The sequence below is a fragment of the Staurois parvus genome, unplaced genomic scaffold (genome assembly GCF_062004578.1).
Source record: "Staurois parvus isolate SC_StPar_1 unplaced genomic scaffold, SC_StPar_1.0 ptg000311l, whole genome shotgun sequence".
NCBI classification, from domain to species: domain Eukaryota; kingdom Metazoa; phylum Chordata; class Amphibia; order Anura; family Ranidae; genus Staurois; species Staurois parvus.
Window position 1 is genome coordinate 1,298,263 of NW_028318107.1, and position 15,565 is coordinate 1,313,827.

General features: G+C 44.4%; 1 protein-coding gene across 1 annotated transcript in view; it reads left to right on the forward strand.

Annotated features, from left to right (window-relative positions):
* LOC149457620 (uncharacterized) overlaps positions 1-13,586 on the forward strand; it is a 38,850-nt gene extending 25,264 nt beyond the window's left edge. The window contains exons 9-12 of the mRNA XM_089683449.1: positions 3,199-3,577; positions 6,464-6,640; positions 9,449-9,679; positions 12,447-13,586. Of these exons, the coding sequence (XP_089539575.1) occupies positions 3,199-3,577; positions 6,464-6,640; positions 9,449-9,679; positions 12,447-13,219 (1,560 nt within the window). The 3' untranslated portion in view covers positions 13,220-13,586. The remainder of the gene's footprint in view (positions 1-3,198; positions 3,578-6,463; positions 6,641-9,448; positions 9,680-12,446) is intronic.
* The last annotated feature ends 1,979 nt before the right edge of the window (positions 13,587-15,565 follow it).

A 15,565-nucleotide genomic window follows, 5' to 3' on the forward strand; every position in this document is an offset into this window, starting at 1 on the left:
TAGGAAAGGCCATACATAGATCGAGATTCAGACAGTTCCAGGTGAACCAGCCAAATTTTGATCCATCTATGGTCAGCTTAAGTCTTCATATCTAGGCAAACTAATCATCCTACAATTCTGTGTTATTTGTAGCACTGTCCTCACAGGCACTGCTGGTAATAGCAGTTTCTTCCAAAACAGTACAGAGGCTGCCCATCCCCCACAAGCACCAATCCACATACACTGGCTCCGATAACGCAATCTAGGGGAATCCTTTTTTATATTAATTTCTTGAAAAACTTTAAACAAGAAAGGAGTTAGGTCATGGGACACTTCAAAATGCTGCGGGAGGACACTCTTCTCTAGGCTCTCATACATGGATGCTTCTGGGGAACAAAGGGGAAGTCCAGTATTCTGAGACCCTAGGAGAGCTGTCTCAGTCTATAGCTACTTAGGCACTTACGTATATCCCAAAAAGTACACAGTTACAATTTTAAGGTCAGTACACACAAGTCCTCAGGACTGCTGCAAATCTTCCAGCTTCTTCCTTATATGATTCAGTGAAGGAAACAATCCTTCTCCAGAACAGGTCTCCCAATAATGAATTTCCAAAACCAGCTCCCCAGAAAGGTAATTTTAGGCCCTCTCTCTGTCATGGCTGAGAACTCAAAGAACAATGACATAGTTCACATGCTGCCTCAGGGGGCAGCAGCCCCAAAGGCCTGAGAACCCTCCCTGACGAGGAAAGAACCGCCTCTCCAGGGCTCCAGACCATTTATCACCTTTCCAGCCACCATCTGGACACTACATACTCAAGGGATTGGCTAGGGCATTATAAATATTAATTCCCCATATTCTGGTAACTTCTTCCAGAAGCAGAGGGAAACAGTCAAATTATCAGCCCATGAAGCCCTGAACAGACCAGAGCAAACAGTTGCCAATCCCTTGACTACAGGAGGAGCCAAAAACTAAATTTGCCTAGCATCTTACACTAGGAGGGTGCTACATGTAGAAAACTGATTTGGGGCATAAACCAATGTTTGAGAGGGCTAAATCTACTTTTAAGCATTTCTCAAATGTCATATATGGCAGCTTATCAGCATTTTTCCCTTTACTCTCACTTGGTGGTCTTGTCAGTAGCACACTTCCTGCCCTACAGTGATAACTCTCACACACTGTATTGTATCTACAGAACACCTCCCCCCCTCCGCGTCTAAGGAGGCAAGACATGGGAAATATGCATTGTGGGAAATTAGCTCAAATGTAGCACTTTCAAGCCACTTGCCAATATTTTATTTTAAGGGCTTCTCTTGCCCAGTTTGATTGAAATAAAGTAAAAAAAACACACAAGGATTACCCAGATTCCCTCTTTCGTAGACACATTCAAATACTGGACTTGCAACCTCCTGGCTTGCTTTTGTAGTGCTTCTACACTGGCCTTACACTCCTCAGGCCCTTGTCTTCACACTCGGACTACTGTGCACCCGTGCAACTCCCATTGCTCCCTTGCAGGCACATGGACTTCTGGCAAGGGAGATCCCTGAACTATTTCAAACATCCAACTTATAATGGCTCTTCACTTGCTTCACTCCTGGCCAGTCAGAGTGCTGGCTACTGGCAAAACTTGGACCCAGAATTGACAATTTCCTTCCTTCCAAGCCAAGTCAAACAAAAAAATGTAGCGGTGCCTCACTGTGAACGGAAATAATGGGCAACATTAAAGTGGATCTATATTGAGGAAGCTGTGCCCATAAAGAAGCCAAACAGAATGAACTAGTCACCAGTATTTGCTGAGTTCTATGTGCAGCTGATCCTTTCCCTGTTATTGGTTTACCATGATTTGTGGTTTACTGTGCCTCTTTGTGGAGGTGGCCATCTTGGTAGAGGCAGGGCTTTGCTTCCTTTCCCCTGATGACTGGTAATCTGGTTATTGGTGGGGCAATGATAGAGATGGAGGAAGTACAGATCCACAGAACAGAAACAGGGGAATCCTTGCACTACAGCTACTCAGGTGTATCTTTCTATCCAGCAAGGAGAACAGAGAGCAGCATGATAACGATCTCACAAATCTCACATATATATAATGCCAGCACTCTACAGTAGTTGCAAGTTCCACAATTTATCTTTTGGACTGTATAGACAGAGATTCTCAAATTTGGGTTATCCCCCTTCCCAAAGGGTGCCCCTACGTTGTGTAGAGCGGTCAAAACAGAGCTATTGTTCCTAGTGATAATTTGACTGACCTGCCAAACATTTGTATCCAACTCCTCGTTTTCCCCATTCTCTAGGCTATCATCAGTGTAGAGCAACATCAGAGCCTGGGACAAGGTGTTCCATGCTGCTTAAATTGAGCTACATGCTAAAAACTTTAAACAACAAATAAAGGAGCCCTTGATCTGAGGAAGGGGCAAGTCCCTAAAACATGTTATCATGATGACTGGCTTCTCTCCTTGGTTTGCCATGGCTTGAGTGCTCCCCCAGGCTTCCAGTTTGCCCTCACCTGCCTTTGTTCAGGTGGTTTCTCACCAGATGTATGACATTACAACCAGATCTGGGTCACGTTATCTCCGGCAAATGTGCCATTTTAGTGATCCCAGCGGCTGCCAGCCACACACTATTTTCATTATCCTGAGGCTCCTGGGCTGATCAACATACTGTTGGGTCCAGGATCATGTGTCATCCTCCAGCTTCTGGGAATATGTGTTTCTCCTCTCCACTGGCTTGGTGATGTATTAATCTGGGCACTCCTACATGTCATGCTTTTTAACCCAATATTAAAGTGTATTTCGATTTTATCTGTTCCTGGGATTGTGATTTTATTGACTTCCACAGGGTTGGGAGTGATCTCACAAATCTCACTCTAAATCTGGTGCGACAATGTTGCAGTGTCTTAGATGACCTCATACTGCATGTAAACAGCTGTGAGACTATAGAACAGAAGTTCCTAGGTACAGGAAATGCACTGATATTTTTCAGGTGGAATTCTAGATAAAAAAAAAAGGTTTTCACGGTCTGCTGATGCACAGTTAACACTACTAGAAGATTTCTATAACACAGCAAACTTTTTGAGTTCAGATCCACGTTAGGTGCAGGACAATGTCATCAAGCTGCTTTGACACTGATATCATTTCTTCTCCAAGTTTGTAGTAGGAAGATAATTTAATAATTGTATCCATTCATATTATTCAAACATTATCATATTTTTTTTCTTTCATATAGTTTGGTGATACTGATCATCGTGACACAATAAACAATTCTAAAGGGAAACATGAGGGGCTTTATGCCGCTGGTTCTACATCAGGCAAATCAAGTAAGCCAAGTCCATCACCACTTCAGCCATACCAGATCGGCATTTTCTCAAGGTCAGCAGAAAGTAGTTGCACATGGCTTGTTGATAGCCTGAAGGAAGATGATCACACGGGATCGCTTGACATCAAATCAGTCTGCATAACTAATAATAATAACGTGTTCAGTTCAGCACTGCTAACATGCCGGTTCGCTATTCTGTATCACACGCAAAACCACGGACGACTCAACATCACCAATGTTGAAAATTCCTTGTATGACAATGAGCTCCGGGACATGTCAAATTACCTTGGTGAGTGCTCATCATCCTAGCAAAAATGTAAGTAAGTCTTCACCTCTGACTCCCCATGTCTATCCAGCCTTCAAGATCCACCAGCCATTATAATAGACATAAAGTTTATATACAATATATATATATATAATGCCAGCACTCTACAGTAGTTGCAAGTTCAAAATTAATATTATTATACAGGATTTATATAGCGCTAACAGTTTTTGCAGCAGTTTACACAATGAAGGTAGACATTACAGTTACGATACAATTTGGTACAAGAGGAATCAGAGGGCCCGGCTCTTTAGAGCTTACAATCTAGGAAGAAGGGTTGAGTGATAAAAAAAGGTAATAGCTGTGGGAGGGATGAGCTGATGAAGGAAATAAATGGCAGATTGCTAGGTAGAAGCAGGATAGGCTTCTTAAAGAGAGAGGTTTTCAGGGATTGTCCAAAGGTGGATAGATTAGGAAACAGCCAGATTGGGGTAGAGAGTTCCATAGGATGGGAGAAGCTCAGGAGAAGTCCTGGAGGCGAGCATGGGAAGAGGTGGCACGGGAACTAGAGAGCAGAAGGTCTTGGGAGGATGGAAGAGAGCGGTTTGGTTGATATTTTGAGACCAGCTTGGTGATGTAGCTGGGGGTAGAGTTGTGGATGGCTTTGCATGTTGTTGTTAGTATTTTGAATTTTATTTATTGGATGAGTGGAAGCCAGTGGATGTATCGGCAGAGAAGGGTGGAGGACACTGAGTGGAGGCCAGTGGAGGGATTGGCAGAGAGGGGTGGAGGACACTGAGTGGAGGTCAGTGGAGGGATTGGCAGAGAGGGGTGGAGGACACTGAGTGGAGGTCAGTGGATGGATCAACAGAGAGGGGTAGCAGACACTGAACGGTAGGTAAGGTGGATGAGCCTGGCAGCAGCATTCATGATGGACTGGAGGGGGTGTGGCCTATGTAAAGTTAAGCCAATGAGGAGGGAGTTGCAGTAGTCGAGGCGAGAGATGACCAGGGAGTGAATTAGAAGCTTTGTGGTATCATTGGTTTAAAAGGGGCGTATTCTGGAGATGTTGCGGAGGTTGAGGCGGCATAATTTGGACAGGGATTGGATGTGGGTCTGAAAGGATAGTTCAGAATCCAGGGTTACCTCTAACATCCTGACATGCAGGGATGGGTTTATAGTGGTGCTATTGATCCTGACCGAGAAATCAGGGGAAGAGGCAAACGGGGGAGGAAATATTATGAGCTCAGTTTTGGATAGGTTGAGTTTTAGGAAGTGGTGTGACATCCAGTCTGATATGTCTGTTAGTAAATACAGTAGGTGATATGTGAAGAAACAGATGGGGTGAGCTGAGGAGTAGAAAGATAGATTTGTGTGTCATCAGCATAGAAATTCTGCATGCTTCCATACTTGCGTGTCAAACTGGTGGCTATCAAGCTGTTGTGAAACTACAAGTCCCATCATGCCTCTGCCTTTTGGAGTCATGCTTGCAACCAACAGTGTTACAATGCCTCATGGGACTTGTAGTTTGGCAACAGATGAAGGGCCGTCAGTCTGACACCCCAGATTTAGTGGGAGGTGATGAAGGTGGTAATCATTTCCTCAGAGGAAGTCCTATGTAGGGACTTCCTTCATCCTTTGTCAGAAACCCAACATGTAATAAATTGATTTTATTTCTCCCTGCTGTTTCATCAGTCAAGTCATCAGTCTTGCATCAGGACCCTTTATGTAAATATAAGAGCAGCATGACAAATGTCCAAGAGTCTAGAATCGGAAAATTATAAAATATGTCCACAACAGGAAAGAACAAAACAGTCACCACGTTCCCAGGGTCAAATAAGCTCCCCCTTCTTTAAGGCTCAGGTTTGAAAGTGGGAAGACTTTTAAGATGACAACCACCAGGGATAATTCATAATGGTATGAAGGATGAAGTACACCTTGAATCTCTATGGCATATGATGGTCTGACTCCATTTTAAGTGTCACAACTGCTGTGCCTTAATGTTATTATCTATAGATTTTGGACTCTTGGACCTTTGTTTGGCGCTCTCTTTTAGACTGTATAGACAGAGATTCTCAACTTTGGGTTATCCCCCTTCCCAAAGGGTGCCCCTATTTTGTGTAGAGCGGCCAAAACAGAGCTATTGTTCCCAGTGATAATTTGACTGACCTGCCAAACATTTGTATCCAACTCCTTGTTTTCCCCATTCTCTAGGCTATCATCAGTGTAGAGCAACATCAGAGCCTGGGACAAGGTGTTCCATGCTGTTTAAATTGAGCTACATGCTAAAAACTTTAAACAACAAATAAAGGAGCCCTTGATCTGAGGAAGGTGCAAGTCCCTAAAACATGTTATCATGATGACTGACTTCTCTCCTTGGTTTGACATGGCTTGAGTGCTCTCCTAGGCTTCCAGTTTGACCTCACCAGCCCTTGTTCAGGTGGTTTCTCACCAGATGTATGACATTACAACCAGATCTGGGACACATTATCTCCGGCAAATGTGCCATTTTAGTGATCCCAGTGGCTGCCATCCACACACTCTTCTCATTATCCTGAGGCTCCTGGGCTGAGCAACCTACTGTTGGGTCCAGGATCATACACATGCTTCTTGGAATATATATCTCTCCTCTCCACTGGCTTGGTGATGTATCAGTCTGGGCACTCCTACATGTCATGTTTTTTAACCCAATATTTAAATGTATTTCAATTTTATCTGTTCCTGGGATTGTGATTTTATTGGCTTCCACAGGGTTGGGAGCGCTCCTTTATTGTTTTGTGCTAATGTCTCATTGCTGGTCGGATTAGTTGTTGGAGCTGCCCATGCTGAGGTCATCCACATATCCTCTGGAACCTCAAGGTGTTTTCTATTTTGTACTGAGTGTAATAAAAACTATTTTTTTCTTTATTCCAGGAAAAGAAAATGTGATTGTAGTAGCCGATGACTTGAGGAGCAGCGGGCCTGAAAATAAGGAACGGATACTCGAACACCAGCCCAGAATTCATGAGTTTGCAAAGGATTTGTTCCTATTCACAGAACACAAGAAAGCCAAAGCAAACCTGAAGACAATAAGAGAAATTATATGGAAATGTGAGTTTTCAGGCAGAATTGATTTTATATCTATAGTTATATAGCTAGATACAGTGTATCCTCCATCCTACTGCCAGAATATCTCATCTGCTCTATGATACTGGATAGGGGTGAGGTAGTCATTTCATTGAAATTGATTTTAACATCAAAATTTGCAATTTTGCCTGCATTGGAATTTTGACAAAATTAGCCACAATTAGCCAAGAAGTTGATGGAGGTGAAATTCAATTGAAAAAAAAAGAAAACAACTTTCCCATGTTGCTTGTTAAAGTGTTCTTTGCATCTGGCGGGAATTTGTATGTATGTTATTTCACATTTTATTAGGAGAAAAATACTCTGAAAAATGTTTTTAAAAATGTTAAAAGAACAGCAGATGAATAATATCTGACTTTGATGTATTTTGATATCCTCTACACACATGCAATGCAAAGTGCAATATAACAGGCATTGCAGTGCAAATGTATGTCTGTCACATTGATGTTGTTCAGCCTATAGGAGCTTCCCCAACCTTCAGGAACCATTGAAAGCCCATTGCACCCTTAACCTCTTTCCCATTGGTCATTAAAAGAAATCTTAAAGCCTGAACCTAGGGGAGGCATTTCATGGGCTCGCTGATCATGTGATCACTGTGATTATCTGTCACAGTGATCACATGATCAATATGTCTGTCTAATCAATGCCTGATCACCTGTCTCTGAACAGTATTCAGTGGTCACAATGCTGGGGGCATACAAGAGTAAGGCCCACCTCTGTACTGTCACATGGCTAGATAGATTATCAGGACCTGGACCACCTGCTGGAGGTGCTGTGGATTCCAGAGCAGAAGGTCATAGTTCTGTTGTCCACCAGCAGGTATCTTCCAGCAGCCATCAGACTCCAGTAATTGGTCATCACCTGATGTTGGCTACTGGGAAGGTATTTAGTTCCTCTATTACTGCTAGCCAGATACTGCTTGCTATTGATCCTGAATATGATTTCTGATTGAGGCTGATTTTGCCTTGTACCTATATCTTGTACCTTGCTTTGTACCTGATCCCAGTCTTGGTTCCCCCTTCCTATCTGTTTCTTACACCTCAAGTTTTACCCTGTAAATCAGTGCTTCCCATTTTGTATATATTGTATATAGTTAGCTTGCTAGTTAGGCTTTCTGTTACCCAGTTAGGTTGCTAATTGGGTATTTTATCGCTTGATTTAAAGTTCACTTATTTCTCGTATTTGCTGTGTTTTCTGTTTGCTGGTGTTTGGATTGGTTTTGTTTCACTGTTAATAAGCGTACTTAAAGGATAAGTTCACCTTTTGTAACATGTTACACCCATATTCAGTGTATAACATGTAATATGTTACGAGTGGACCAGCCTCTGCTCCCCCGTTGTGACAGCTAGCAGAGGATCCCCCCCCCACTAGCTGTCCCAATTTAAAGAAAATTAGGCCATGTGGGGCTCCGCCCGCCCAGCCGGCCACATCACTCAATCACAGCATTCTGTGAATGAAAAAACTACAAGTTCCAGCAGCCTTTGCAGCTGTCGGCTTGTAGTTCTCAATGAATTATCATGGCACTGGGGTAGTTCATTGAGTCTTCCTGTCAGTAATTATCTCCTTGCCCATATGGAATGTACAGGCACACAGATACACTGGCAGGTCTACAGGAGACCTGCATGGCACCAGCGATCATCTGATCACTGGTGCAATACTTTAGAGGTTCCAAAAACAAAAAATAATAAATGCAAATTTTATTACCTGCAAAATAATGTTCATTTATCATTTTTTTTTTTGTTAAAATGTGATCTTATCCTTTAACCTCCCTGGCGGTATGATTATTTCAGATTTTTGGTGCTGAAAGCGGTACCATTTTTTTGCATGGAAATATGTATTTGTTTTATTGTCGGCCTATAATATTTAGGAATAACTCACTGAAATCTGTCCGAACAAGAGTCTAGTAAACATCCCGGGTATTTTAAAACTTGAAACATGAAATCATAAATTATATTATATTAAATAATCATAAAAAATAATAATGTAATAATAATAAATGTAATTCAATAATATAATCAAACCAAAAACACTGAAATGTGAAATAGAGCGCCAAGTTCGCACATCGCTGAGCTCAGTCGCAGAATCGTTTTCAGTGTCTGATGAGGAATTTCCCCCACCAATCATTATCACTCAATTCTGCAAGTGGTTCTGATTTACTATCGCTGTTCTCTAGCCGGTCTAAAACCGCGTCTGACCTAAAGGGACGCTTTTTGGACGCCATGAACGTTTCTCAGTTTCCAGGCAGAAAGAACAGTAACAATGCAGGCAGGGCGCCGGACAAAGCACTCGGGACACAATGTATGTGAAATGGTTTGATACAGGAATGTTATACTATGTGATATTCGCTTATTAGAAAATGACAGTTTATAAAATTTTTAAATTTGCCGCCGGTTCCGGCCCCCGTACATCCCGACGCTCGCAGGGAACGGAACCCGGAAGACGGATGCCGGCATCGGCCGGAGGAGATGGTCGGGGACGCTGCAGGGGACACATCGCGGGAGCGAAGGACAAGGTAAGCACTGCAGGGAATCCCTGAGCAACGCCGCATGGGAATCCCTGAGTGTAGCTCGGGGGGGGGTTACCGCTTCTGGTACTGAAACTTTACCCCGAGCTACACTCGGGAATACCGCCAGGGAGGTTGAACACACACAGTCTGGTTTTCTGTTTCCTGAGTGCAGTTACACTGATTTGGCCATTCCTGCTACTGGACGCCTGCTTTCAGTATCAATGATACAGATCGATACATTTAATTATTTCTTCTTTCTTTTCATTTAGGTCAAAATAAACAAAATGGCCCGGACAAAAAACATCAAGCAGCACCTCCCAGAGAAAGGGAATCCTCCATGAAAAATGATGGATCTGCTGACAGTTATAAGAACAAAACACCACCAAAGCCTGCGGTCTCCCAGGATTCTCCATCTTCTCATTCAGGATCTGTTGGTCATCAGACTCAGAACACTGATACTGCAGAACCGGAATCCAAGAGATCCAGGACATTATCGTCCGGTAAGAAAACCAATTGTTTGGTAGTAAAACATGATCTGCCAGAATCGGCCAATGTCTATTTATGTTGTGAAATATGAACCACAAATGGCAGCTTCAGATGTATGGAAGTTCAGTTTTAGGTGAAAGAACAAACTCACAGATGGGTATTGCTGACCAGGCTGTTTATGACGGGACATTTACAGACTCAAAAGACTCAAATTCCCTTTTTAGCTCATCTGCTTTTTGTCAAATAAGTCTTAAAGTGTTACTAAACCCACAACAGTAAATCAGTCTGTAGATGTAGGAAAGCATGCTTGTTATACTCACTGTGGAAAATAAGGGGTTAATCCTCTGCATTGTGTAAAAATGCTGTTTGATCCTGTCTTCTCTGATCCTCCCCTTCTTCCAGTGCCTCGCTCTCCTGATAAGACATATTGTGTGGAGACACTTTGCACATGCTCAGTTTTTTGTGTATTGCTAGATTCTTTTTATTTTCTAGGGAGAGTGCATGTGATCAGCACAGGGCCAATCAGCACTCTCCAGACAGAGATCATGGGTTCTGTATCCTCCTAGAGCAAAATGAAAACTCCTCCTACCAGCTTTAACATGTACTCTGCTGATAGAAGTCACAAGACTGCTCTAATTGCTGATGAGAAAAGGGATTTAGCAGTTTCCATGTTCTGTGTACTGTGTGAGGCTGGATATAGTGAATGCGGGGTCCGGGGAGAGCGGATATAGTGAATGCGGGGTCCGGGGAGAGGATATAGTGAATGTGGGGTCCGGGGAGAGCAGATACAGTGAATGCGGGGTCCGGGGAGAGCGGATATAGTGAATGCAGGGTCCGGGGAGAGCGGATATAGTGAATGCAGGGTCCGGGGAGAGCGGATATAGTGAATGCGGGGTCCGGGGAGAGCGGATATAGTGAATGCGGGGTCCGGGAAGAGCGGATATAGTGAATGCAGGGTCCGGGGAGACCGGATATAGTGAATGCATGGTCCGGGGAGAGCGGATATAGTGAATGCACGGTCCGGGGAGAGCGGATAGAGTGAATGCGGGGTCTGGGGAGAGCGGATATAGTGAATGCAGGGTGCAGGGAGTGCGGATATAGTGAATGCAGGGTCTGGGGAGAGCGGATATAGTGAATGCGGGGTCCGGGGAGAGCGGATATAGTGAATGCGGGGTCTGGGGAGAGCGGATATAGTGAATGCGGGGTCCGGGGAGAGCGGATATAGTGAATGCGTGGTCTGGGGAGAGCGGATATAGTGAATGCGGGGTCCGGGGAGAGCGGATATAGTGAATGCTGGGTCTGGGGAGAGCGGATATAGTGAATGCGGGGTCCGGGGAGAGCGGATATAGTGAATGCGGGGTCCGGGGAGAGCGGATATAGTGAATGCTGGGTCTGGGGAGAGCGGATATAGTAAATGCGGGGTCCGGGGAGAGGGGATATAGTGAATGCGGGGTCCGGGGAGACCAGATATAGTGAATGCGGGGTCCGGGGAGAGCGGATATAGTGAATGCGGGGTCCGGGGAGAGCGGATATAGTGAATGCGGGGTCCGGGGAGACCGGATATAGTGAATGCGGGGTCCGGGGAGAGCGGATATAGTGAATGCGGGGTCCGGGGAGAGGATATAGTGAATGTGGGGTCCGGGGAGAGCAGATACAGTGAATGCGGGGTCCGGGGAGAGCGGATATAGTGAATGCAGGGTCCGGGGAGAGCGGATATAGTGAATGCGGGGTCCGGGGAGAGGATATAGTGAATGCGGGGTCCTGGGAGAGCGGATATAGTGAATGCGGGGTCCGGAAAGAGCGGATATAGTGAATGCAGGGTCCGGGGAGACCGGATATAGTGAATGCGGGGTCCTGGGAGAGCGGATATAGTGAATGCGGGGTCCGGAAAGAGCAGATAGCGGATATAGTGAATGCGGGGTCCGGGAAGAGCGGATATAGTGAATGTAGGGTCCGGGAAGAGCAGATATAGTGAATGCGGGGTCCGGGGAGAGCGGATATAGTGAATGCTGGGTCTGGGGAGAGCGGATATAGTGAATGCGGGGTCCGGGGAGAGCGGATATAGTGAATGCGGGGTCTGGGGAGAGCGGATATAGTGAATGCGGGGTCCGGGGAGAGGGGATATAGTGAATGCGGGGTCCGGGGAGACCGGATATAGTGAATGCGGGGTCCGGGGAGAGCGGATATAGTGAATGCGGGGTCCGGGGAGAGCGGATATAGTGAATGCAGAGTCTTGAGTTTAGTAACACTTTAAGATGGACAATCCCCATCTATGGCTGCCTAGCAAATACATGAGATTTAACCACTTTCTCACCGGGCCAATTCTGAGACTTCTCACATGCATGTAAAAATCACATTTTTTTTTGTTAAATTACATAGAACCCCAAACATAATATATATATATATATTTATATATATATTTATATACACATATATATTTTTATATATATATATATATATATATATATATATATTTTTTTTTTTTTTTTTTTTTGGGACAGGCAGTGAAGAGATGACAATAAATAAACTGGCCCGGGTTATAACCCTCCCTTACACTATTGAAAATGAACGTTTTTCCTATAGTTCTACGTTAAATCTGTTTATTTTCCCAGCATGGGCACAACACAGGATTATTTGAATACATCTGCCCATCAACTTACACAACGCCCCACCCTCTGCAAGCCTGATTTTAATTGGCATATGCCTATTTGTAATAAGAACAATTTTTACCAGATGGACTGAGGAACAATATCATTCTTTTTTCATCTTTCTTTCATTCAGGTTTATCAGATGTTAAAGACCATTGCAATAATCCAATCACAGAACATCAAGCAGCACTTCATAGCAATAGGGAATCCTTCGTAAGGAATCCTGAATCTTCTATTGACATTCCGATGAACAGAATACCATCAGAACAAGTGTACACCCCGGATTCTTCACCTTCCTGTTCAAAATCTGTTGGCAGTCCGATTGCAGCTCAGAAAAGTGATGTTGCAGAACAGCAATTCAAGAGACCCAAGAAATTATCCAGTGGCCAAACCAATCCCATGAAAGAAAAATATGATCTGCCAGAAGATCTCCATCCTGACTCTATCAACAAGAAATTGAATGATTTGCAACAGGAAAAGCAAGAACTAGAGAACAGAGTCAAGTCATTGACTTTAGACAAAGATAGGGCAGCAGAAGAGATGAAGAAAATCATCCAGAGGGAACTAAATTTCAATGGGCAAGGAAAGGAGATAGGGGAGAGAGAAAATGTGTTACAACAGCAAGAAACCCAAAGAAAAGAGATAGGACTGGATATATTATCCCAGGAGGGAGGGGAAGGGGCACATGGCCATGAGACTCTACTCCGGAGTCAGGAGACGTTCCCAGACAAAGGAAATCATTTGCAGAAAACAGCAGGTTCAAGTTGTCTCAAGGATATGAATATGGATGAGCTAATAACCGTAATTAAGAAAATTATAAATGAGAAGGATCTGACGATCGAGAGGCAGAGCGAGGAGATAAAGAAATATGAAATTCTTGGGAAACGCACATGCCAAAAAAATTAAAAAGTAAAGTAGATATATTGGGTGTTACCACATCCCAGACCTTTTAACTTTGGGGAAACAGCCAAACACCACTGCAACACCCAGATGAAATTCCCATAAGGGAGCAATTTTTTTCTGTGAAATCATCACTATATACATCCATTCCGTCCATCCCGTCCTGATAATTACAAAGCTCAGTCACATGGTACAGCCCTGCATGGCAGAGGAGGAGACCATATTTTGTGCTGCTTCAGTTAAAGATTAAAAGTTGTTGACAATAAAGTCCCCTCTGGATGATCAATGTACTATGGAGGGATTTTATCAAACTTTGTATCAGATTCCTACCTTACCTTGCTCTGAATAAACATCGGTTTGCTTGTATAGATTATTTCTGAATGAGAGGTCTGGTTCATTGTAATCACCTGGTGCATGCTGAGTGTTCTGATGAGAAAATGACACAGTTACTATAAAACCTGTATTATTCATAGTTACATAGTTAGTCTGACTGAAAAAAGACAAAAGTCCATCCAGTTCAACAAAAAAAAAAGTTATAATCCTTCTGTCACGATCAGGGGTCAGGCTCAAAGACCAGTTGCTATAGCAGTGGAAAGGCTTACCTTAACCAGCAGGATAGGTACATAGGTAGGTCACCGTGGCGGAGGAGTGGGATCACCTGAGGTGTGGAATCTAAGTACCTACCGGTGTTCACCAGAGTTCCTGATGGTGGAGATGGATTTGGCTGCATGTTGGCACCAGGTCATGGTCCCCGGGATCACCCCACCAGGAGGTGAGCAAGCAGAGGTCCAGTAGCATATGAACAGGTAAGGATCAAACGGAAGCGTGGTCAGTAAACAAGCCAAGGTCGGCAACGAGCAGTCGCAGGTTGGGATCAAGCAGAAGCATAGTGGAGAACAAGCCAACGTCAGTAATGAGCAGTCGCAGGTTGGGATCAGGCAGAAGCGTAGTCGAGAACAAGCCAAGGTCGGTAATGAGCAGTCGCAGGTTGGGATCAGGCAGAAGCATAGTGGAGAACAAGCCAACGTCAGTAATGAGCAGTCGCAGGTTGGGATCAGGCAGAAGCGTAGTCGAGAACACGCCAAGGTCGGTAATGAGCAGTCGCAGGTTGGGATCAGGCAGAAGCGTAATCGAGAACAAGCCAAGGTCGGTAATGAGCAGTCGCAGGTTGGGATCAGGCAGAAGAGTAGTCGAGAACAAGCCAAGGTCGGTAATGAGCAGTCGCAGGTTGGAATCAGGCAGAAGCGTAGTCGAGAACAAGCCAAGGTCGGTAATGAGCAGTCGCAGGTTGGGATCAGGCAGAAGCGTAGTGGAGAACAAGCCAAGGTCGGTAATGAGCAGTCGCAGGTTGGGATCAGGCAGAAGAGTAGTCGAGAACAAGCCAAGGTCGGTAATGAGCAGTCGCAGGTTGGGATCAGGCAGAAGCGTAATCGAGAACAAGCCAAGGTCGGTAATGAGCAGTCGCAGGTTGGGATCAGGCAGAAGCGTAGTCGAGAACAAGCCAAGGTCGGTAATGAGCAGTCGCAGGTTGGGATCAGGCAGAAGCGTAATCGAGAACAAGCCAAGGTCGGTAATGAGCAGTCGCAGGTTGGGATCAGGCAGAAGCGTAATCGAGAACAAGCCCAGGGTCAATAATGAGTGTAGGAAAATATGGATAATAATAGAGAAGGCAAGGAGCAAGATACTGGCTGGAGAGCATAATCTGGCAAATAGGAAGTGCAGAGACATGGCTTATATCAGGAAGTTCATGGGAGGAGCAGGGGGTTCAAGGTTCATGACAAACAAGGTCAAGGTAGGAACTCCAAATAATTGTCAAGGGAGATGTCCAGCATTCCAGGTGGCTCAGCAAGAAGAAACATTGCCCCTCATCCCTGAAGGCCCAGGTTCAGACCCAGGCTCTGACAACTTCACCCACAGTTGATCCAAAGGAAGGTAAAAAAAACCCCCAGCAAAACATGATCCAATTTGCGCTTACAGGGGAAATCCTTCCTGATCCCCCGAGAGGCAATCGGATATTCCCTGGATCAACTTTACCGATAAATGTTATATCCAGTTATATTCTGTGTATCCAAAAAAGAATCCAGGACTTTCCTACAGCAATCCACTGAGCTGTAAGATCAAACCATGCAAATCCCCAATCAACTGAAGTCACAAAGCTGCAAGTATATAAGAGCAAAAGGCTAATTCAAATGGATACTGCGCTAGGTGAACCCTTAAAACTTTGTGAGCACTATAGAGACCTTCACACCTCTGAAAAGTGATCAAAATTTAAAAATAAAACTCTGTCATGTTTCATCATCAAAAGACATCCTCTAGGGGCTTTTTAATGATGAAACATGTCGGGCAGAGCCT